Raw genomic sequence first — 25773 nt, forward strand, 5'->3', positions numbered from 1 at the left:
AGATTCAAACCCGTGACCGTTTGTCATCAAGGCTCTAATACCATGTCAAAAAACTATTTCAACCCAATAGCTTAAGCTATTAGGTGAAGTCTCAAGATATGATTTATATTATTCTCTAATATATCCCCTCAAGTGAAAGACATTTGGGTTTAAAACTATCACAGACTCACACTATCTTGTACTTGATGTTTCTCAAATAAATAGGGATGGTAAGATTCGAACTCGTAACCGCTTGATCATCAAGGTTTTGATACTATATTAAAAAATAAATTCAACCCAAAAACTTAAATTGTTAAATAAAATCTTAAGATATAATTTATATTATTCTCTAATACTGATACATTTCAACTTGCCAATACCATTTTGAAGACCGGCTAGCTCACAGCAATGACCGAGATCAATTTTTTGGAGACATTTAAACCCGGCAATGCTGTTTGGAAGACTTGCTAATTGACTGCAATGGCTGAGATCTAGCTTTTCAGGAAATTCCAGCTGACCAATGTAGTATGGAAGACTTGCTAGCTTAGAATAATAACTAAGATTAAGTTCTCTAAGACATTTCAACTGCCAACGTCGTTTTGAATACTTGCTACCCCATAACAATGACTAAGATTAAGATTTTCAAGACCATTCAATCGGTCAATGCTGTTTGGAAGACTTGCTAATTGACTGCAGTGGCTGAGATCTAGCTTTTTGAGACAATCCAGTTGGCCTAGTATGGAAGACTTGTCAACTTAGAACAATAACTAAGATTAAGTTTTTTGAAACATTTCAACTGGCCAATGTCGTTTTGAATACTTGCTAACTCACAACAATGACTGAGATCAAGCTTTTTGAGACATATCTATCGGTCAATTTTACTTGGAAGACTTGCTAGCTGACTGCAATGCATGCTTGATATACAACTTTTCAAGACATATCTATCGGTCAATGTTACTTGGAAGACTTGCTAGCTGACTGCAATATTGCATGCTTGATATACAACTTTTCAAGACATTCCAACTGGCCAACGTTGCATGTAAGATTTGCTAGCTTATGACAGGAACTTAGATCGAGCTCTCTAACACATTTCAACTGGTCAATGTTGTCTGGAAGATTTGCTAGCTGACAACAATGACTAAGGTCAAATTTTTCGAGACATTTTAATTGGTCAAGGCTGTTTAGAAGACTTGCTAGCATATAACAATAACTAAGGCTGAATTCTTTGAGATTTTTCAACTAGCCAATATTGTTGTTTGGAAGACTTGCTAGCTAACGACAGAAACCTAGATCAAGCTTTATAAGACATTTCCACTGGCCAATGTTGTTTGGTAGACTCTCAAGACTTCCAGATATTTGTAGCTCAACAATATTTGTTGGAAAAACAATTATGGGCAAAGATTTCAAAGGGTATTGGTCCCAGCGGAGAATCCTTAGGTTATCTGAAAGAAAATTAAGGCCCTGAGGAAGAAATATGCTGTTTTCCTCATTTTTTGGAAGGTAGAATTCAAGGAATCAAAGCTTCAACTGTTTCAGTTCCCAAATAACCAAAAGAAAAGAAATATCAGTAACAGGGTATCATTATATAAAGAAGTTAATTAAATACAACTCGCGTTGGATCTTTTTTATATAATTCTTCATCTCCTAGATAGAGAACACAAATGTCTAAAACAAATTAAGTCCAGACTCATACCTGATGATGTGTTAATACATGAAGGACATCCTCGGGAATCCATAGTCTGATACGTTTTTGAGGATCGCTCATGCACTCCTGGCAAACAATATCCTGTGCTAGTTGCTGCAGCAAATCACGTATCTTCATATATCTTGTTCTCTGATATATAAATCAGACATGTATCAATAAGACGACGAATTGCTTTTTCGCCCATGAAACTGCCGCATTCCCTTATCTCTAGGACCCGATATTTACTGCCCTTGCTAAAGAAACATGCAACATCAAGAAATATGCTCTTTTCATCTGAATCTATTCTATCATAACTCATTCTCAGAATTTTCTGAATTTCCATGTCAAGTGTTCTTTCCCATTTGACAATCTCACTTTCCCATTCTCTCATACCCTTGTCATATAGATTGGAACCTAGAACTTTCAGAGCCAATGGATTGCCTTTAGCATAGCTCCCCAACCTCTTTGATAGCTCCTCCAGCCCTTCTTTGGGAAGAGTTTGTTTAAAGGCGTGTGAACTGAAGAGTTGAAGAGCTTCATGGTTCTCTGATTCCTTAACCTCGTATATTTTGGCACATCGAGGTTTAAGTACTTGCTTATCTCTCTACTTGTTAAAATTATTCTGCTTCCCGATCCAAGCAAACAATCCCCTCCTGCCAATACTGCTATTTGTTTAGTCATCAAGAGCCATAAGAGACTTTTTCTTCTGGAGCGTTTCCTTAATACGAGGGGGTAAGGCGAGAGTGCCTATGTTCAAATCTTTTTTCTTTAATACTTAAGAAAGGATTCCGTCTCGTAATTTAACTGCTGTATGCTTTAATTTCTAATTCTTCTCTAACAATTCGAAGGATGGAGCAAGGCTGTTTTTGCAGGCGAAACAGTGTTGAGTGGTGCTTTTAAAAGATAATCTACAGGTGTTTTTAGTGTTATTAGAGTTGGAATTTTAGCTTAGAGTGAAGTTAAAATACCAAATGGAGTCCTCCTCTGCAACTGTCAAATGGAGGATCAATGCTGCATTTGTAGGCAGAATAGTGTTGGTTAGTGTTTTGCGGGGAGAGAATCTGCATGCATGTATTTTTGGTGCAATTAGAGCTGAAATTTAAAGCGAGGGTGAAGTAATAATACATTAATGGTATCCGATGGCATAAGATTTTTATGGTACGGTGAAGGAGTGAGAGAGATATTAAGGATGAAAGATTGGCACTTTAGCATCTTTTTCTCTTGTTTTAATGAGAAAAGGATGAAGAATAAAATTACAGTATTTCTCAGTTTGGTTCCTAAACCTTTGGAGCTCTGTAATGAACCCCAATCAGCTTTAATATTTTGAATTCTTTTTAATTTCATCCTTAGCCTGCTTTAATTAGACCCTTTAATTTCTACTCTTTTTACATAGTGATCATTGGTCTCGATATTCTTTAATTTAACTCCCAATTGACTTCTAATTTCATGAAATTTTAACTCTTATTTCACCCAATTGACTTTGTAAAAATTATATTTGGTTCTTTATAATTTTAATATTCTTAATTAAATTCAAACTCAGCTTCTAAACTTAATTTTTAATCAATTAAGTTCCTAATAAAATTTATTTGACCCATTAAAAGTCTAATTAAGTCATTACATTTAATTAATTCTTTTAATCTAACATAAATTAATTCTTAAACTTCATTAAACCTTTAATTGGGCTCATGATTAAATCAAATTGGCTTATTCTAATTAGGTTCTCGGACTTAATTTTTATGCAAATTCATCCGATAATCATTTAATTTCACCTTGAATCTACATTGTCTTCTAATATTATATACAATGGGAACAATTGAACTCCTAATTTTGTTCGAAATTCCATCTTAGTTTCTCCATGTATTTGAAATCTTTTTTAACTTGTTTTTGCTAGGTTGTCAGTCTTTAATTCTTTGATTTATTTTTATTTTAAAAAACATAACAATAATTTTAGAAGAAATCCAAAATTAGATTAGGAGGTAATGGTCATGTTCTGATTGCCTCTTATGCTCGGCATACTTAGCTTAGCTTGTAAACCAAAGTAAGGCAGATGATGATAATGATACTTGTAAGATGTGCTAAATGCATTCATTATTGATGAAATTCCAAAACATTTTTTCCATGAATAAATGCAACTGATGAAGTGTTTGTATTTGATGCCATTCAAATTATTGATAAAAATCATGCTAATTAATAGATATGTAAAATAAAATTTAAACAGTTTATAGAGTTACAGTAGAGGCTAATTTTTTTCATTAACTTTAGCTTCTACAATGTTTTAATACAGAAATTAGAGATTTTATAGAAGTATATCATCCATTTTAATATATTTTTTCCAATATTTTGTCATCACTCAATTTTTACCATCTGTATATACTAGTCCTAGTTTAATTTTAAAAATACAAATCAATTTATTTTCTCCTTATATAAGGGTGTCAAACACACATTTAACCTAAAAAAAATAGGTTGACTGGGCCTGTGGCCCAGGACCAGCCCGGTTTCAATAATTTCTATTTTTATAGGCTTGATCCAGCCTGGTCGCTAGCCCAGCACAGTGGCCAAGCTGACCGTAGCAGCATGCATGCGTGAATTATTCCCAGCACAGCATGCATGCGTGGCCAGGCTGACCGTAGCAGCATGCACAGTGACAAGGTAATTATAATTGCAAGTGGGAGAAAGAAAAGCTTACCTGGTTTGCTGGAGATGAAGCCGATGGCGATGGTGCACTGGTTGGGCAACGCTTCTTTATTCCCTTCTGTTTCTGTTTTCGTTTCTCTCCGATAGTCATTCTCTCTGGTTTCTCTGTTTTTTTGTGTTTTTGGCTCTCTCTGTATGGTCTTTCCTCTGTTTTTTTTCCTGTTCTCTCTGTTTTCTTCCTGGTCCTCTTACTCTGTTCTTTTGCTGGCTTTTTATAGGGCCAAAAATATCAAATCTCATCCATATCTTCTGGGGATGGCGATGAAGATCATTACTATTTTTGCTCCGTGTTTGGGTGGAATGAAAACACCAACAGTCCTGCCATTGTGGGACTGTTGGTGATTAACTTTATCCTAGCGCCAGAGGCGCATCGTAGGGATGAAGGGAACTGAAACACCTGTGCGATTTGTGGTAGACAACCCGGTCTGTGATTTTGGGTTGGATTTGGTGAGATTAGTGAAGAGATTGGGTCTGGCCGATGCCATTCTTAGCAATTTTCTCGCACAATTTTTCCTCTGTTACGGAAGGAAGGGGAGAATGAACAGTTGACTTAAAAACGGCGTCGTTTACTCGGCTGAAATGTCTATCTTCAATTGCCCCTGAAGTTCTGACATTTAGCAATTAGCGCCTTATTCATCGAAATATTCCTCTCTTTTTTAATTTCACCTGTGGATCAATTGTAATTGGACCCTGAATTTTAGTGTCATTTACACAATAGTTCTTAATTTCAGATTTAACCAATTCAGTTCTTAATTAACTCCTCAACTTTTAATTCTTTCAAAATTACTTAAGGAAAACCCAACTTTTGTTTAGACGAACCCCTGAGGTATTCATGGAGATGGCGAGTTTAATCCACACATATCATCTTTATTGTTTGAATCAAATAAAGGATGTCCAATGAAAAATTTATTATGAATATTTAGATAGCCTATCTTGAAACCAAATAAGAAAGGATTTAATCTCAGAGTTTAAGAACTAGTAACAACTAATCCGCATGTATCCTAACCATTTAATATTAATATATCAAAATATTTTAAAAAAATTAATTTAACGCTTGGATTGAATTTGGATCTCTCTTTTACATGATCCCTTTCCAAACTTTTTTCCCAATACGGTCAAGTTGGCAAGGCGGTCGTGCAAGTAACTATCAAAAAAACCGGCAAGGGAATCCTGCATCAAAGAGAGTAGAGCAGAGGGTAGAGAGTAGCTTGGAGCTATCGATGACAGAAGCTACAAAATAGAATTACACTAGCTGGCGTTGTACGTTTGGCATCATTAGCGAAAACCTCCTGCAGTGCTGTATTGCTGCCAACATCACCTTGTCACATCAAATTTGCCAGTGGTATTATCAGATCATGCCCACAAGAAGTTTCAAATTTGACGCGTTTTCATGACACTATCATGAAAATGTCCTGGAAAGTATCCATACAGTAGCCCTCCCGCTTGTCCCACTAGCAAACTCCAAGTTGTAGTAGAGGTCTACCATCACAACTGCCTCTGTCTAGACCATCCAGAGCTCCCCAGCTGCAGTTGCTAGACACAGCTGCCCCTAATGATTCCGTTGCCACCGCCCCTAGGCCCTCAAGCAGACAATACCTCGAACGAAAACCACAGGCCACAGGCCAATAGATGGTGCAGCAACTTCATTCAAGATAAAAGCCACCAATAGAGGGTGTTCGAATAGGAATTAGTTTATATATATATTGATAAAAAACATGTTTTTATAGCTTTTAAAAACATGGTTTGCGTTTAAAAAGTATTAATATAGTGTTCACCCTTGTATTATTCTTAAAAAAAAAATTTCAGGAAAAAACATGAAAGTCAAAAGAAACAGTGAAAATAACAATGGAGAAGGCCTTATCGGGGGGGGGGAACTTGAACAGCATGCTTTTCATTATCTAGCTGAAAGAGTTGGTATTAGCAGTAATCTTTATACAACAGACTAGATTACAACAAGAATGTTACAAACAAACTGACATCTGCCATTTACAATAATCAAAGAAGAGAGTTGTCTTGGTATCAACAAATTCAGCACCTCCCCCTCCGCATCAAAATTAAGTTTCTTCTCCCCTGATCACTCCATTTACCCTCTTAGGAGTTTATAAAGAGGAGTTCACTAACTTCACTCGGTGGAAAAAGAAAATTTATGGCCGGATTCTTCGAAAGAGCGAGGAACCGTTAGATGTTAAACCTGTGTGGGTTCAGCTCGACTATTTTTGTTGATATTTACACTCCTTCAAATGGGTCTCGTTCTTGGTGATGTACCAGGTGTTTGAACTTTTAATAAGGTGGTATCAAAGAAAAGATCGTGAGTATATGTAGTTTGTCTTATTGGATGTAATGAGGGGTCGCTTACATGGTAGCTGCTTTGTCCTACCATAGCATAGGGTGAGTGAGGAGAAAGATAATTCCTGTATGCAGACCCACGTTGTCGCAGTGGGCTAGAACAAGGAGATACAGGCATAGATGTGATCATTCCGCCATCATCCCTGCACACAACAAAATTGAAGTCAATTTAAAACTCAGGAATGATTATAAAGCATGAGCGGAAATATATAAATGGATGGCACTGTGCCATTTACCTTGGATTTTTCAATGCTCTGGTATTACTATTAACCCCTGGCTTCATTGCAAAATCTCCATCCCAAGAATTGGCACTTGTTCGGTTGGAGTGCAGATCTAAGACTGGCTGCTCAGACGATATAATAATTAAGCAATTAGATAGTGTGCAACTTTAGGTTGAAAAGAACTAAGAGCGCTAATGCTAAAGTTCTAAAGGATATAGCAGCAGTGAAAACTTTGCAACAAGTCTCTTTCACATACACAGACTCTAATAAAATCTTAGTAACAATACTATAGGGGTCTACAATTGCCAAATGATATGTAGTAAACGTGATAGATTCAATCTCATATTGCATTTGAAGCAACAAAAACTTTCTTGGACAATTCTTTTACAGCACAAAAGCTTTTGGTGAAGGAGATTGAATAGCCTGGTGAAATACCACGTAGCTGTTTAGCATGTACACTTTTCACTAAATAAACACTGCTTTACTGTGAATTCCACGAACATGTCACAAATTCCTTCTAATAATCATGTTCCGTAAATCATCTATCCCCTTGTTATATAATAAATTAAAGTTCAGCTCATTTGGGAGGAGCAAACACCTATCTAAAATATTAGGTTACTACGCATCTAAGAGGCATACCGGTGTGCGGCTTCCATCAAAAGTTCTGGGAAAGGCATCCCTAGTAATGTTGATGTTCGCAACTCTTGTTGTTGCTTGGTCCCGAATAAACGGGTGGTCCAACAACTGAAAGGCTGTCGGCCGCGCTGATGGATCTCGTTGCAGGCATAGCTTTATAAAACTTCTTGCATCATTGGAAAGATAATCAGGTATATCTGGCATATCTTTGCTGTTTCCAATTTTAAATATTGCAGCAACCTGTTAAATTCAAAAAGATAAAACAGTCTTGATAAGGGGCACTTTAAAACTGGAAATGGCAGAGCAATAGCCACAACACTATTTCTTCTATTTAAGTTCTAGATTTTCAGAGGCGCACCCCTTCATACTGACTCCATGGTGGTTTTGATGTTGCCATTTCAAGAAGTGTGCATCCCAAGCTCCATATATCTACTGCAAGACTGTAGCCATTTGTATTCATCACCACCTGAAATAAGAGTATCCAGAAAAACAGTAGCATTAATTAAAGAGAAAAAAACAAAAAGAACAAGAAGAATGAAAGGCTAAAAATGGACTGAAAGATTGGATTTGAGCAAGGCAAAGGACAAGGAAAGGTATTTTTTCTTGAGAGATAGAGAGAGAGGCTACCTCAGGCGCCATCCAGTAAGGACTTCCCTTGAATGAAAGCATTGAAGAGCATGCCGTGATCTAATTCAAAATAACACAAATTAAAACACTTTCAATTATAAGCCAAAAAAAAGAGATGGAAAAGGGAAAAAAAGTATCTGATACTAATGGGGCAAAATTTATAGAATTAATATTTAGGGAAAATTATCTTGGACACCCTATGATATAGTGTTTTCTAACATTACATGCACTTTATACCCTCATGTGAAATTGTTAAAGTTTATGTTACATTAAAAGTGAAAATAAAAAATCTCCCTAACATAAAAACACAAGTTTAATGGCAATTTGTAATAAACATAATGTCTCCAGAAGATTGATTAAAAGGAAAAGAATACTTGAATCCCAACTATTAGTTATTTTAAGGTGCACACATGACAAAATTCTCATGAAAGAGAGCATCATCTGCACAAACATACACTCTCTTATTTAGCTACTTCCACATCTAAGGAGTTGGAGTAAATTGGCAATTAAATAAGTCCAATATTTCTTTGAAAATATTTTATATTTTAAAATCTGTTGCAGATGAGACATACATGCTTAGCCATGCCAAAGTCCACCAACTTGATTTCACCATTAGGGTCCACTAATATGTTTGCACCTTTGATATCCCTGCCATGAACAACACATTTCATAAAACAATGGAGAGACTGAAGAAACTGTGATTTCAGATGCAAACTATTAACCATAATTACAGTTGACACATACCTGTGAACTGTATTTCTTCCATGCAAATAGGCAAGCCCAGAAAGAATCTGCCTGGTATAATTTTGAATAACCGGTTCCTTAAAGGCACCATATTCTTGAAGTAACTTGTGGACTGAACCACCAGAGACATACTCCAGATAAACTGAAAGCCTTTCTTCACTCTGGGAAAATGAAAAGGCAAAGAGATTACAGAATCAGGGTCCAGTATACACAATTGATCACTCGGATTGAACAAAATAGAAGTTAAGATGTCAGGAAATGGATTTCAATCATCCCTCTCAATCATATGTGTGAAAAAATGAGACTTTCATGTGCAAAAGTAACTCATACCAGTTCACTTCCATAGTAACGAACAATGTTTGCATGTGACAGCTGACTAAGCAAATTTATCTCCTGTTGGCAAGGAGCAGCAATTAGAAATGCATCATCAATCACCAAAAAATCTAAAGGACAACCAGAAAATGCATGTGTAGAAACTATACTATAATACTGTTTGCTGAATCTGATGCCATAAACAAGTTTACCTGGTTCAGCTGCTTGAGACATTCTTTTGATGTTGAATCATCTGAAATAACCGTGACTTCTTTTATTGCGCACATCTGCCCACTCCCGCTGTTTAAGTTGCAAAACAATGTTTAGAAGAGAAAGCCATAAATTGCAAGAGGAACAGCATAAATAAAAACAGTGTTCTAGGATCTGTTGCACTCCTATTGCCTTTTTCTCTTTTTCCCCCCTTTGAGCAGATGGAGACAGTAATTGGCACTTTACATAACTTACAGACATTACATTCCATAAAATGGATACACTAAAACAGAAAAAATCAATACCAAAAAACTATTATTGTCTCCAAGCACCGACTACTGATGAGTAAATCGTGCCAATAAACATCATCAAGTAGTATTTTATTAAGACTTAAAACTTGTTACGATTAGGCTAACTAGTCCCACAAGAATCATTGACATTACCTGTTAAATCCAAGATAAACATGTCCAAAAGTTCCCCTTCCTAGGAGCTTTCCTTTCTTCCATCTTGACAAGGTAGACATCTCTGTCGCTCCAGCAGTTCTTGGGCCAGGCAAGGAAGGAGGGCTGGTGGGAGAACCTGGTGGAAGAGGCAGTGGATGACATTCGTTCTTCCCATCTTCCAGCCTCCCGGTTGGGGAGTCTATGCTTAAAGCACCCAACAGCTGATGGAGAGGTGAAGTAGGCCTGCTTGCTGCTCTCGAGCCTGGAGCAGGACTTCTCGAACCTGGAACAGGACTCCTCGAACCTGGAACAGGACTCCTCGAACCTGGACCAGGACTCCTTGAACCCCCACCGTGTCCTTTATGATCTACAGATAACCTGGGTTGCAGTTGGCAGATGCACTTGAGAAACATACCGAATTACAGATTTGTAAAGCTTAGCCAATTAGATTTTCAAATCAGCAAGCTGATTGTGACATACAACAAACCCCGTCTCTAGATATTGCAAATGGAGCAGAAAATCCATTGCTTAAAACTAACAATTAAAGCAAAAGAACAAAGCTGATAATTTTACAATAAAGTAGACATCTTTAATTCACACATCATTTTAAGATTAAAACCTTAACAAAAACGTTCACCCCTAATTTTATGCCCGAATGAAAACTAAAATGGTTAAGGACAAGTCCAGTAAATCATAAGACTGTCCAAACAGGTAAGAAAAATCCAAATCAGTAATATTTGATTGGAAAGAGAAACTAGCTCCCATCCAAAGCAATCAAACTCTGACAGGAAAACTCGGAAAAGAGAGAGAGCAGGGGATTTAAGGACAAGGTATTTGGAAGTTCAGATATCAAAAAAGCTGAGAAAACAGAAGAGACAGCAACCTCAGACGACAAACCATACTCTGACACAAAAACATAGAGAAAAGATTTAAAAATACCCCTTTTTTCGGAACTCAAACAAAATCCCCTAAAAATAGCTCAAGTCTATTCTTCATATCCAAAAACAACTCCATTTCACAAATCATAATTTAACCCAGAATTCCAAATCCCACCAAAATATAAAAACTGAACCCATAATTCTATAAAAACACTAACCTGTAACCATCAAACAGACCATTACTACTCTGATTATTATCATGATCTTCACCTCCAGATGACCCGTAAGAGCTAACACTAGAAACAGAAACCGACCCAGATCCAAACCCGACTCCTCCTCCTCCACCACCAAGATCACTCGTGAATGGTTTAGGCAGAGGAAGCCCTCTTTTTTCACCTGCATCCGAATCAAAACCCGAAAACGCGGATAAGCCACCACTGCCAGAAAATTCCCTGTTCGCACGTGGTGAATTCTTCCTCAAAGCCGCCTCATCAAGACTGCTCCTCCTCTTGTTTTCTTTGATTTTAAAGAGTTTTTTATCATTTTTTCCATGTGGGTTCTCTTGATTACTCCCTTCTTTGCTCTTGCTGCTCTTTTTACCCCACCAAGCAGGCATTTTTTTTTTTTCGCTTTGTAAGATTGTAAATATGCAAACTTTATCAACTTCCGAGCCAAAATAGAGAACAAGATATGATTTTCTTTCTTTGTGTGTGTAAAGAGGAGACTTCGAAGAAAGAAAAGGTAGGAAAAAAAGGAGACTTTTTTGGTGTCTTTTTAGAGAGAGAAGGTTAGATTTTTACTTAACTTTCTAGAGAGAGAACTCATCTTAATTGCTCTGTAACATGGTTTTGCTTATAATTAGTTTAGAGTAGATTAAAAACACGTTTTCATCTCCATTTCTCTATGCTTTGAGTAAGATTGTTTTAACTGAAGCATCCGTTTCTTAATCACATTAATTTGAGATTAAATATAATATAATCCTCGTACATTTTCTTTTATTCTTATAAAAAAATGTTCAAAAATATCGATAAATCCAATTTCAATTTTAAAATAATTTTAAGAACGAAATCAATCAAATGAAAATAAATAAATAATTTCTGATCTAGTATTTTATATATATAAAAAAAACATGATAAGTGGGGTTTACTTTATGTTTTATAATAAATAATATTATAATTCAAAACAAAAGAGAATTTTACTTTTCACTTTCAAGAATCTAGATCACATGCCAAACTATATGGAAAAATGATACAAATGTTATTGTTTATATGAGTTTTATATATATATCTATATATATATATATATATAAAAGTGGGGTTTCAGAGAGAGAAAGCGAAGAAGGTGAGTGTGGGGTCCAGAGGCTACTGTGAGGAACAGCTAAGGAGAAGGAAGAGACGGCAGGCGGTGGTTGGATAAAGAGGAGGAGTGATGACGTGGCAATTTTCTTTTAATATTTTTCTTCAACTTTCAGACAGAAGTGAAAGGGGACAGAGAGTGGGGTTTTTACGTGGGGGTAGCAGTTTTTTATTAATAAAAGGTGTTTATTTATTTATTTATCATATATTGTATGAATATTTAGAGGTTTTTAGGAGAGTCATGAACCTCTTTTTTTTTAGTATTTTTTTATTTTTAATATCAATATATTAAAATGATATTAAAATATTAAAAAATAAAATAAAAAATAAATTATATCACAACCTCAAACATGATTTTATTATAATGATTAATTTAGAAAAAATTCTAGCATATTGAATCGGTTCCTGAATTAAAAAATCAATTTATTAATTATTTCTATTTTTTAATTGTTTTAAAGTTATTTTGACACGATTAATGTGTTAATTTGATGTCATTAAATTAATATTTTTTATTTAATTTAAAATTCAATTTAAATTAAGTTTTGAATTATAATTTTTTTAAATTAACTGTAACGCAAGCTGGCTTGATTTAATTTTTTTTCCTTTGCTCTTTTTATTATTATTATTTCTTTGGAGCGATTTATATTATACTATCTCATATACGTGGATGAATTTAAGGTTTTGTAAACCAATGAGCGAGGATTCTATTACAAGACTCTATTAATAAAATATTCAAGAAAAAAAATTATGTTATTATTTAAGGGTTGTTGAACCTAATATTTGGAAGAAAAAAATAGAATTGAGAAATTATATTATTAAATAATGCAAGTGTGATTGTTATTAAAAAGAAATATAGAAAGAGAAAGGAAAGTCTCAAAGCGTGCACGTTGATAATAAATCCCTATGGATCTAGTTTACATGTTGTACGTCACTTAATCACCATTAGATATCATGCATTACCTAAGCTTAACAATATAATATTAAAAGAGGAGAAGGTAAAGTTATATATTCTCCAAAACTTATTAATTTATAATTTATTTTTTAATTCTGAATTAACTAATCCCTTTTCATTAGGGACTAAGGCTATATTTTAAATTCTTCAGGACTACCCAAGCTTACAATTTATTTTTATTCTTTTCATTGTAAATATCATTATAATTATTCTTATCTTGTTTATTTTTGTGTTTTAAAAATATTTTTAAAAAAAATTATTTTTTTTATTTTTTTACTTTAAAATAATATTATTTTTTGATGTTTTCAAATCATCTTGAGATAATAATATTAAAAATAATTTTTTAAAAAAAATATTATTTTAATATAATTCTGAATGATTGGCTATGAAAGAAGATGCTAACTTGGATTTCACTTGATAAAATGCATAATATACCTATTTAAAAAAAAAAAGTGTGAAAATTATCCAAAAAAATCAAGAAAGTGTGTGTGAAGCCAGTTATTTTTATGCTGTATTCGTCTTGATGGTGGACGGTACTTTCAAAAACAATATAACACCATGTGATTTGTGCCAACCCCAGACGGATTTCATTCGTACGTCTTGATGGTATTTTTTTTCCGTCAATAATTTTAATTAAGAATCATTAATCTTTTCATTAATAACATACCCAAACACTATAATTAATAATGAGCACTAATATTTTTATCAATTATGAAATTCTTTTTTTTTTTTTGATTTACGTAGAGTGTCCGGGCCAACTTGCACGCACTACGACTATTCTCCACGGCCCACTGGACATCCTGCAAGCCCAGGGGCAGGTTAGGCACCGCGGGGGTGACAGGCGTGCACATAGAGGGTCGAACCCGGGACGGGGGCGGAACAAGTCACACGATTGACCACAGCAGTTAGGCCCTCAAGTGCCAATTATGAAACTCTTAATCATATAGGTGGTGGATTAGTGATAAAAGCTTGGGATTAAGAGATTTGTTCTCTCTGAGGTCTCAGGTTCAAGCTCTATAGTTGCTCATATGATGACCACTAGAAACTTACATAGTCGTTAACTTTAAGGCTTGTGGGATTAGTCGAGGTGCATGTAAATTAGACCAAACACCCATATTAAACTAAAAAAAAATTATGAAACTCTTGACTCCACGTTTAAGGTAAATGTGCTCAAGATTTATAAATATTTTAGATTATAAATATAAACAAATAATTTTTTTAAACTCAACATTTCATTCTTCGACAATTAATTTTTATATTTTTTTATATATATTTACTAACTTAAGTATTGAAGAGTTGATTATTTACTCCATGATTAGATGCTTATTTCTTCATTATTAATCAAATTCAAACACAAAATCTATATTCCAACCCATATATCTTCGCCTAGGATCGCTGTACATGAAAAAAAAAAATCAATTTCCATTGTTTAAGTTTTTAGATCACCATTAGACCAAAAGGAAGCATGTATAAAATACATGGTTAATGAGACAATTTTTTGTTTATTTATTTCCAGATACATGGATTGACAAATAAATCTATATATATAAAAAATACTATTGACTTACAGATAAAAACAAACAAATAAATAAAATGGAGAGAACAATTACATTAAATCTGCTACAAAAACCTGAATGTTGTTATTTATAATTTATTTTTTTAGTATTCTCACTTCATTACTTATTTATAAATAACTTTTCATGAAAATTTATATTTTAATTATAAAAAATAATAAATCTCATAAACTACCCCACTACATTTAGTATATAACTAGGAAAATATAATATATAATATATACTTTTACACTCTTATATAAATTTATTTTAATTTTAAAATATCACTTCTCGAAATATATATTATAATATATAATACTTTTACACTCTTATATTTCAATTGGCTATTGAAAATGCTTGATGTAAGATTTAAGCACATTTTATCTTCTCCTTTCTCAAGTTAGGTAACGGGGCACTTTAAGGTTCACGGCCAGCAGCTGAAAATTAATACATTTTGTCTTTCAGGTGAAAATTATTGACTATATGGAGTGATTATGGGCACAAAACGTAGGAATTAATGAAGGGAGCAATAATTGGATTCATTGGATTTAAATTAAATCAAGCACGGGACACTCTTATGAATTGAAATCCTCGTCTTAATAGCTTGTCAATTATAATTACACATCTATATATATTTACTATATAATATAAATATAAATAATAAAGCCTCGTTTGGTGCAGCTGCAGTGTGATCAAAAGTATTTTTTTTTAAATACATTTTAGAGAATAAAATGTGTTTTAATATATAATGATATTAAAACCAATAAAAAAAATACTAAGAAATCATAAATTTGATATTCTTAATTAAAAAATATTTTTATAAAAACACGTGAATTGCAATTAATGTAGTTAGGTGTTTTAACAAATTAATTAAAAAGGCAAGTTCATTTTAGGTTTTAATTGTTTAAATCCTAAGCATATTTTCTGGAATCTTTGTTCGTTTAGGATCTTAAGGAGTTATTAATAACGTGTATCTAAAGCTATATGGCTAAAACTTTCTACCATGAATTTTTCCAGCTTCATCAATTGATGTTATACGTGGAAATTGAGCAAAAAATCAGTTTATTTTTGTTTTTTAAAATATCAAAAAAATATTTATTATTCTTTTCACTTAAATAAACACTATATTGATTTAAGTTTGAATTTTTTTTTTACAGGTATTATTGAGCCCACCAAATCCTAATTTTATCAGCTCATGAAAAGCACGTTTAATCTTTCAAATTGTTTCGGTAATAAGAAAGAATAAAAGGAATCCCTCTAATCTCTTTTTTGTTTTTTGTTTAGTTTAACGTGGATGTCCGGACCAGTTTGCACGCATTTTAATTAATCCTACAGGCCCTGAAATTAACAACCATATAAACGCTATTTTTTTGTTCTTTATCCTTCCCATAGATGCACCTACTCCCTCTTATTTTATACATCATTTCTCCGATCCCTCTTAAGAGAGTATACAAGTTGGCCAGTACAAATTTAGAGCCCCTGTACCGCTGTACGTGTGGATAATCTCTAGACGTGTAACTTTTGCTTGAAAATGAATCATACAACTGGAACTGTACATGAAATCAATGGGCCAATTCCAAAACTCCCGTTTTCATTTTCTGAGGCAAAGGAAGAATCATGGTTCTCTGATTGCGACAGCTTCAAGGTATGGAAGGATGTCTGGGACTAGCTCGGCATCCTGGCAAGTGGAATCTCTGTTTATCTCGCGGCGTGGCCGTGTCCCAGGCATGTATCTTCCACGCTTCTTCTCGGTTAATTTCTTGAAACTACATTAATGCTGCTATATATTATTTTAACTTCCGTGACCATTATCACCATATTACATACTTTTAGCATGTAATCTTACAATATCAACATATCTTACAATTTGTTAACGGTGAAATTATTAAATATGTCAATATAAACACACCAATGTGTTTTGTAGTTCTGTGTGACACAATACATAGCGTTAATAAAAATTAAAATTCTTTTTATAATCCAAAACTATAGAGAAATAGAAAGAAAATTTTTATATTTTATGAAACGTTTATAATTCAATAATCTTCTTTAAAAAATAGCCTATAAAACTATTAAATACAAGGAAAGCATTATAATTCTCAAGTTTTAAAGTTACAATTCAAAAGTGTTGAGAAATAGAGAGAAAATTCTTATATTTTCTAAAAAGTTTGTAATTCAATAACTTTTTTCCCTGAAAAATAGCCTATAAAACTTTTTAAATAAAAAAAACCATCCTAATTAGTAAAATCCTAGTTAAATTAAAAGTCTTAATCTAAACAGTCAACAAATCCAAATAAAGTAAGGAAAATAATAAAAATCCGAGCAATAACTTCTAAGTTAAATTTTGACAATAACTTCTGCATCTTGTATTTTTAAGCACTTTTATACGTTCACTTTCTTTCAACTTAAATAATCATGTCTATTTTTCCTTAAAAAAATATTTTTTAATAAATAAAAAATTAACTAAATTTAAGTATGTAAAAACCGATTTTAAAAATATATATATCTGTGGCTGTAAAATCTGAAAAAAAGAAAATACTTCTGACCTTGATCGAACTTGCTCAAATAATATCCATTAGGATTTGCCTGAAGTTTCAATCAAAATACACAAGGATTCACCTTTAACTCTAGAGGTGCCTTCTGGTCAATTTTGCTAAAGATTTGACTTTTATTATATCCATGCGTTTTGACTTCTACCCACAACTTTTTTTGTGCGTTTTGACATGGTTTCGCATATTGAAGCACCAAAATTATTTCGGCTTGACAAGTAAGTTGGTCTCCCCTCATCCATTCCTCTTTTACAATTTTATTATCACTTTCTCAACTTCTTTTAATTTTTCAGTTTCTTAAATCTAAAAAAAAAATGAAGCAGAAACCTATTATTTTTCAGTTAATGATGTTTTTCCTTTCTATTTTTTTATATGCATAAATAAACAAGATATATATTCTCATAGCATGTACAAAAATTATAATAGATGATGCCCCACCCATAGTTTTGAAACCTGACCGACTCGGGGCTGAAACCGGGCCAGGTTGAAGAAAAAAAAAAAAAAAATCTGGTGTAACCCGGCGACCCGGCAAGACCTGGTTGACTTTTCTTTCATTAAAACGATGTCGTTTTGATTTTTATTTTTTAAAAAAATTGACCCGGACAACTCGGTCAAAACCTGAAATCCAGACCTTGGACCGGGCTGGCTACCGGACCGAGTCTAAAAACTATATCCCCAACTCAAAAATAAAAAGAAAATGCAAACACCATATACGGTTCTCCAATAGATTATAACAAGCCCATTTCATCAATAATGTGCAAGCATTTAATGCAAAGATTATAATGGACTGCATTAATTCTCTACAACTTCAATTTATCTTCCAAATAATTTGATCAAATAAACATTTTATGAACAAAATAAATAAATATCTTCATGGACTTACGAGTACACAACGACGTGACGTTGAATATTCGACATCTTTAATTATTACTCTCAAGCCAGTCCATGATTGTTGACTCTAAAAAATAAAATTAATAAACATTTAATCGTTAAATTATATTAAAATTAATCTTAAATCAAAGTGGCAATAACCACACCACCAACAGTTCTGGGGACGATTTTACTGTAAGTAGAAAAAAAAAAACTTTTACTAAAACCTCTTTGCAAAATAAAATCTGTGATGCAACCCTCAACTAAATATTCTTCGGGTAATTAACCTTGCCTCTCTCATCCTTGGCACCACCAAAGAGTTGTCCATGAATATATTCACCTATATGGGATGTTTTAAAAGGAAGATTTATAGATAAAACGGAAAATGTATTTGTGTTTAAGCTTTTGTGCTTAATTTTCAAGGGACTATATATCATATATCAATTATAACATTTTTTTCCACATAATCCCGCGCTTCAGTGCTGTTGAATGGTTGAATTTAGGGAGGAGAAAAAAACCAAAAAACCGATTAAACTGAGAAAATTATAAAAAAATAATTGAAAAAACCGAACCATGAAAAAAACCCGATTAAACTGATTAGAATTTTTAAAAAACCGACCGGTCAGTTTTGATTTTGGTTTTATAAGCCTGAAATTGAAAAAATCAGAGCCAAACCGGAAAAAACCGAACCAAATCAGTTTGAACAATATCCGTAAAAAAACCGAAGCATTGCTCTAAAATAACCGAATCGAACCCAACCGGTAATACGAGCGGTTTCATCTTCATCAGTGATCAAGATTAAGATTGGAAGATCACGACTTGCACAGTGTCTGTTTCGGAACAGGTAAAGTTGGAAAATCAAGATTAGAAATGATAGTTCTATTGCATGTAGAATAAACTCAACAGATAATTATGTGATCAGTGTTTTTAGGGGAGCAGGAGCAATGCTTCTGTTGCTCAGAAAAGCAATTATTTTGGATGCATTGTTCCTGTTTAGTATGTGAATTGGTACAATCATAAAGAAACGCAATGGGATTGAATGGTTGGCAAGCGATTGTCAGACAAAAAGAGATACGAGAAAAGCTATAGCAGTTGCTAACAATAAAATTTTTAAGGAATTAATTATAATGGGAAATGAAGGAAGAAAAGGATTTGGCAACTAATTAACATTGCTATATATCACGATTCGAAGTAGCTAATGCGGAGCAAAGAACATTGCTCTTTGATCCTGATTTATATGTAAGCACAGGCTGCTACAGATTTGAGCTAGGACAAAAGTAATGAGATTTTAAACATATATGTTTGAGGAGTTCCATTAGGAAAATTGTGTAAAAAAATTGTAAGAGGCAAAAGACTCTCGTGGGTGCAAGACAAATCTCAGACATATATGTTTTCTGCAGTTATGGAGAGGGCTCAAAAAACAGATTAAGCAAAAGGATAAATTAAGCAGCCGTGGATAAGCGCTCCACGGTACAGTAATGTAGTTTCAAAAGGCAAAAGCAAATGCTTGAAATCTGTGCTGTGGTAGCTGTGCAATGAGTTCCTGGCAGCTTTGATCGGTTGTTCATGTAATCACGTGCTTTGCAAAAGGATTTTTTTTTAAAACAGCTATAAGAATAGCTGTAATGAAGAAACTGGTATTGTAAAAGGGGTTGATAATGTGAACGTGGAATAATGAGAGAGATGATATATGATAAATGTGAGATAAAGAATATTCAAGTGCAAAAGAACTGATTCGGGGCTGAGAGATAGGCGGGAGAGCTTATAATGTCGAAGGATAGGACCCAAATGCAGCTGAGTAGAGATTTATAACAACCTTTGGTTGAGTGTGAAATTTGGTGCATTAGCATGAAGAATGAGACTATGAGAGTGAAAAGGATAAAAAGGAGGTAAGAACAGCAGGGCATTGTAACAAAGAGTGTCAAAGGATATCACTGTAATGGAAATGCTAAGTGTTTGAAATATATAAGCAAACCGTAGCAACAACATCAGATCAGGCGCTTGAGGCTGATTGCATTCGCAAAGGAACAAACAACAAAGAAAAAAGTTGTCTCGATGGAGTAAACAAAGGCTCAACGGAACATTTTTTTGACTGAGATTTTGACATGTAAAAGCTACTACTATACACAGTCTGAAGCTTAAATACCCAACTTATAACATCTCCTCTTGCAACTATGAACACATAATCTATAATGGATTTTTTTTTCTAGGTTAACTGTAAAATCAGAATCAACATAATAAATTCTATCCTCCATATATAATATAATATAATATAATATAATATAATGTAACATTTAAGATATCTTGATTTATCTCAAGATCCTCTCTGTAGTATTTCAATATTTTTTTATTAAAATTTATTTTATATCAATCGATCATTTTCATTGCTTGTGTAATGTCTAATCTTGTATATATCAGGACAAATATTAAACTGTTTATTTTTAATATATACAAACACCTTTATCATTTTTAGTTTATTTTACTTTATTGATACAAGACTTCATTGATAAAAGAAATACTTAAAAATAATTTAAAGTTAATAAAAAATAGGATATAAATTGACATGCATCTTACATGTTGAAGCATTCCAAGATTTTTTTTAAATAATTTTTTAAGAAAAGTCAAATCCTCCTATTACTTCTATCTTGGTGAATTTTCATTCTTAAAATTTCGCTTATTGATTCTAAATCCTTCATATCAACATGTTGTCCACTTATAAAAATAAGATAATAAAATCATCAACTTTTTCAAAAACTTGATAACACAAACAATAGCGTATTAAATTCATTGTAATCCGTGACTAATTATGAAGGAATTAAATTTTTTATATCTACACCTAATCACCTGTTTGATTCTTTAAAAATAGTAAAAACAACTATTTACATTAAAATTAAAATTAAATAATTCATGAAAATTTTAATTTTTATAATTTCTATATATGCATTTAAATGCTAATACCGAACAAGGAACTGAAGGAAGTATATCAAATACCCCATAATCTATTATCTAAGCCATGTCCTTAAGGTTAATTGGCTGTCACCCAAGACTTGTCCTTTTTTCTTTTTATTTAATGGGCTAAAAACAGAAAATCAAACACCAATGCTGCACCATATTTCAAAAAAAAAGAAACATATATTTTCTAGCTGTTTGGGCCCGGCTCAAACAGCTATACTTGTTTCATGGAAAATTCGGAGAAGAGAGCAGGTAGAGTTCTCTACTTGTTCAATTACGAGTAATGTAGGGCTCGGTGTCTCCATACAACGAACACATTCATATGTAAGCATATATAAATGTCTCAATCTATATATATTCGACAGTTGAGTAGAACACTAGCTGAGGGTTGGCGTCTACGTGACAAATACTACCAAAGATCTTTTGCTCATCCCATACATATCCATTGACTTGGTAGCTAGTTTAGTTGTATTGATAGTTAATTTATTGGTGCATAAATGGCGTGAATTAATGAACGTTTTTCTTTTTGTTTATAATATATATATTTGATTATAGCAATGGATGCGTGGGTCAATCTTCTATGAGCAGGTCTACCATATCATAAATGACTTGATTTAGAGACTGAAGTCTAAAGGAAGGATCATACATAGAATTTGATGCATTCAGTAGCATGATACCAAGGACTCCAACACTACTCCTCGACAGGTTGTAGCTACACAATCTTCTAACATCTATTCACGTAGCCCAACAGCAACGCCCAATTGTAAAACATCCGAGAAAATAACTGACAATCATCCGAAACTTCTAGAAAAAACGACAGTTATGTATTTTAGAATCCAAACCCTAATTAAATAAAATAATCTCTGGTATGATTAGGACAGTATTAGGAAGCTTGTGTTACCTTGGACAACACTCTTATGATCACTTCTCTTTTTCTTTAAATTAGATGAACCTCTTTTAACAACCTTTGATTAATTGAGATAATGCAGGGCCCACCCAAATGAAGATCAGTGAGGAAGAGATGGAATCACATTGCCTTCTTATGTTGGCAATTGTGATTGATGTCTGTTGTAATAATACATCTCCCAGGAAGTAACCTCAGGCTGAGTTTTGTCATCATCACCTCATAGATTATTATATACATAAAAAGATATTATTGTAGGTTTAATGTATCTGATTATTTTTTAAAGTATTTTTTATACTAATATATTAAAATAATTTAAAAAAATAAAAAAATTAATTTAAAATAAAAAAAATTAATTTTTTTTTGATTTACGTGGGGTGTCCGGGCCAGCTTGCGCGCACCACGACTATTCCCCACGGCCCACTGGACATCCTACAAGCCCAGGAGCAGGTTAGGCACCGCGGGGGTGACAGGCGTGCACATAGAAGGTCGAACCCGGGACGGGGGCGGAACAAGTCACACGGTTGACCACAGCAGCTAGGCCTTCAAGTGCAAAAAAAAAAAAATAAAAAAAAATTGAATTTTAATCGGTTTTGTTTGTGCCGCATCCCATACCAAAGCTATTTTTTGAATTAATTTTCTTAAACAAGATTAATTTTTTGGATTTATAAAAAATTGTATTTCACATTCTAACTGCAGTTTAGCTCTTGATGGCTAAACAAAACTTATCCCTGATCAACCACTAGAACAATAGATTAATTAAGTATTAATAAGGATCGATGACGATATTGAATTGGACTCGTAACAACCATGGCTGTAGACTTCTCTCGAGAAGTGATCTGAACAAGGGATTAGTTCACTTTGCAAGTCATTCAGTTATTTTATTTTATTAAAAATTAAAAAAATAATAAGTTTAATCAAATCAATTAAGTTTCATCATATATATTAATATTTTATTAAATTCAATTAAAAACCTAGCTCAAAACAGAATCCAAGTATTGGATTCTTCAAATGAACTCACTTGACTAGAAGAGTTGGACCACCGAGCTAATATCATATCGAGAAGAAATTAATATCTGAAAAATACAGTATGAGGCGGTGGTACCATCTCTTCATGATGAGATTAATATTTGGAAATTATTAAGAAATTAATACGGACCACGCATAAGATTCCAGGTCACAAAACAATAGATTGTCTCGTACGTGCCATAAGGTTGTGCTGACCTAACAATAGACATGGATTACTTGCTTCTCTTTTCCATCTCTTATTTATCATTTTCGTTTTGATTTCTTCCTTGTAATTAGAGGGTGTTTAGCGCTGTTGTTGCCAGTGTTTTTTAAAAATTTTAATGTTTTATAACTTCTAGTTATTTTTTTTTAATTTGTATCGTTTTAATATATTAATATAAAAATAAATTTTTTAAAAATATTATTTTTATATATTTTTAAATAAAAAATATTTTGAAAAATTATGCCAAATATTATTTTAATATGACCCACGCGACCACCAATTATTTTTTCTTCTCATTCAATTAAAATTCAGATCTTGCCATCCCTAATAATTCTAATAACATGAAGATGGAGTAGATATACTGATTAGAGGGTGTTTGGAGTTGCTGTGTTTTTGATTTTTTTTTTTTGCTTCTAGTTATTTTTTTTTGTTTTTGTATCGTTTTTAATATACTAATATAAAAATAAATTTTTTTAAAAAATATTATTTTTATATGTTTTCAAATAAAAAACATTTTAAAAAGTAACCTTTTAATAACCCATTATCTCAAACACTCTTTTAATAGCCCACTCGACTAACAATTATTCTTTCTTCTCATTCAATTAAAATTTACATCTAACCATTAAAAATAGTTCAATTGGTTAGATTTTAGATTTACTCCATAATGATTATGAGTTTGAGTCTTCTCAGAATTACTAAAAATTTATAATAATAAAAAAATTACATCTTGGCATCCCTAATAACTTTAATAACATGAAGATGGAGTAGATACTCAAGATTGCGAATGGGATTCAGTTATCAAGATGCAGACTTGAAGCTCAGACAGAGTACGAAAATAAAGAAAGAAAGGAAAACGTCGTCGTCTTCTGATATGAATAAAGTAGAAAATCATAACAGTAGCAGTATTTTCTAATTAAGACAATGGAGATTATTTTATTTTGTTTTTTTTATTTATGTATATTTAGGTTGGGCCAGCCCAAACTTCAGGGCCTCACAAAAAGCGCAAAAAAGGTATGCATTTGGACCAAACCCTTACAATGAAAAAAGACAGGGTTTGGCCCAATATTTGTTAATAGACTTTCTTATAACATAAACTTGTGACTTTGTACCACAGATGCCCAAGTATAGCTTAGGGAATTAGGAATAAAAGTTTATTAATTTTGGCTGGTTGATGCCACTGAGTTGATAGCTATCATATTGGCATTAAAAATATTTTTTGTTCCGATTTTTTTATATTATTTTTTTGCAGTAAAAAAACCTAACAATGCTATGAATCGTAAATTTGAATCTCTAAAATAAATTTAATTTTGATATATATATATATATATATATATATATATATATATATATGTATGTATATATGTGCGCGTGTGTGTATATAAGAACACACACTGTGAACCATGCCCTCTTGATTTGTAATACGCCGCTAGAGAATCTCCATCATTGTTTCTTGTTTTCTCACAAACCCTACCAGCTTTGCTTTTGCTCTCTGAACTAAACCATGGCTATTTGGATCAAATACAGTTCTTGTGTAAACTTTAAACCACAAGAAAATCATCAAGAATCACAACGACACATCAATGGCCAGCCCCTGCACGAGGAAGATTCGATGCTGCGTGTATTATTCTCGCTGTATAAGTTTTACTTCCTTGGTAACTTAACTGGTGGATCGATGTTCACAACAAGGCCGGTGAAAATCAACAGCAAAGAGACTTGCATCCCTATCACCAGTTCATTGGTTGATGATCATGATGAAGAATTTAAAGAGATCTTGACAGTGATGGGAGTCCCTGGAAGGAAGCAATCGAAGATACTAAGAAAGATGGCATCGCTTGCCCGTAGCAAGGGTACTTTTAGTGGCGTCTTCATGGATGTTGAATTATTGGTGGGGACCTATCAGGAAATTACAGATGCTGATATTGCTAGAGCTGAGGGGGGGTCAATGGATATTGAAGCTGGACAAATCCCGGCCACCAAGTCCTCTATTGATGCATTGGAAAGAGTGGTTTTCGACGGTTCATCGTCAACGAGAGACTGTACTGTTTGTATGGAAGAGATTGAAGCAGGCAGTGAAGCAACTCGGATGCCGTGCTCGCATGTTTATCATTCAGATTGCATTGTTCAGTGGTTGCAGACTAGTCACTTGTGTCCTCTTTGCCGCTATCATATGCCCGGTGAATTATGATCTTCATCAACACCAGCTAGCTTTCCTTCGCATTGTTCATTTTTATTTTTATAGGAAATGAGTGTACGAATAAGTTGAACTTGCAGTCCATGCAAGAGAACATTGCTCCTGGCCCATGATCTATTAATATTTAAACAATCTCCATTACATTTACGTGGAACTGAAGTTTAGAATATATTGGTTAATTGATTCGCGCTGCTGTGCTTGATTTAATTACATGACACTAATTTTTATATATATATAAAAATTTTAAATTCCATTGTAACAAACTAAGTTGCTAGTATATATAGTTCTTGTTTTTCTTATTAATATCTTTAATTAAAAAAAAACTAATATTTTGGTATATGTTATTTATTTAATAAAAACCAAAAGCAATCATAAGACATTCTCAAAAAAAAATTAAACAACTTAAAATAAAGATAAAAATGATATATCTTTAACTAAAAGTACC

At 33.1% G+C, this 25773-nt stretch overlaps 2 protein-coding genes and 1 long non-coding RNA gene across 3 annotated transcripts; 2 read left to right on the forward strand and 1 right to left on the reverse strand.

The window, feature by feature from the left end:
- The first annotated feature begins 4314 nt into the window (after positions 1–4314).
- On the forward strand, positions 4315–5072 carry LOC133693443 (uncharacterized). Its single transcript, XR_009842129.1, has 2 exons — positions 4315–4389; positions 4576–5072. It is a non-coding gene; the product is annotated as an uncharacterized LOC133693443 (long non-coding RNA).
- Positions 5073–6222: 1150 nt separating this feature from the next.
- On the reverse strand, positions 6223–11605 carry LOC133695116 (mitogen-activated protein kinase kinase kinase 3-like). The gene is made up of 11 exons (XM_062116934.1): positions 10993–11605; positions 9897–10274; positions 9456–9543; positions 9262–9324; positions 8932–9092; positions 8760–8835; positions 8188–8247; positions 7919–8026; positions 7564–7800; positions 6940–7046; positions 6223–6846 (listed from the first exon to the last, which is right to left on the reverse strand). Exons 1-11 carry the CDS (start codon positions 11388–11390, stop codon positions 6594–6596), a joined length of 1929 nt encoding a protein of 642 aa, XP_061972918.1. The 5' UTR covers positions 11391–11605; the 3' UTR covers positions 6223–6593.
- Positions 11606–24545: 12940 nt separating this feature from the next.
- LOC133693458 (E3 ubiquitin-protein ligase EL5-like) lies at positions 24546–25521 on the forward strand. Its single transcript, XM_062114677.1, has one exon. The coding sequence runs from the start codon at positions 24639–24641 to the stop codon at positions 25320–25322; it is 684 nt and encodes a 227-aa protein (XP_061970661.1). The 5' UTR covers positions 24546–24638; the 3' UTR covers positions 25323–25521.
- Positions 25522–25773: the final 252 nt, after the last annotated feature.

Source organism: Populus nigra, chromosome 5 (genome assembly GCF_951802175.1).
Source record: "Populus nigra chromosome 5, ddPopNigr1.1, whole genome shotgun sequence".
Lineage (NCBI taxonomy): Eukaryota > Viridiplantae > Streptophyta > Magnoliopsida > Malpighiales > Salicaceae > Populus > Populus nigra.

Excerpts from the sequence above, each read along its gene's own strand:
- LOC133695116 (XM_062116934.1), bottom strand. The coding sequence starts at position 11,390 with ATGCCTGCTTGGTGGGGTAAAAAGAGCAGCAAGAGCAAAGAAGGGAGT. Across the intron at positions 9,544-9,896 it reads GTTTATCTTGGATTTAACAG|CGGGAGTGGGCAGATGTGCG; the intron begins GTAATGTCAATG and ends CAACTTAAACAG. Across the intron at positions 7,801-7,918 it reads CATGGAGTCAGTATGAAGGG|GTTGCTGCAATATTTAAAAT; the intron begins GTGCGCCTCTGA and ends TGAATTTAACAG.
- LOC133693458 (XM_062114677.1), top strand. The coding sequence starts at position 24,639 with ATGGCTATTTGGATCAAATACAGTTCTTGTGTAAACTTTAAACCACAA.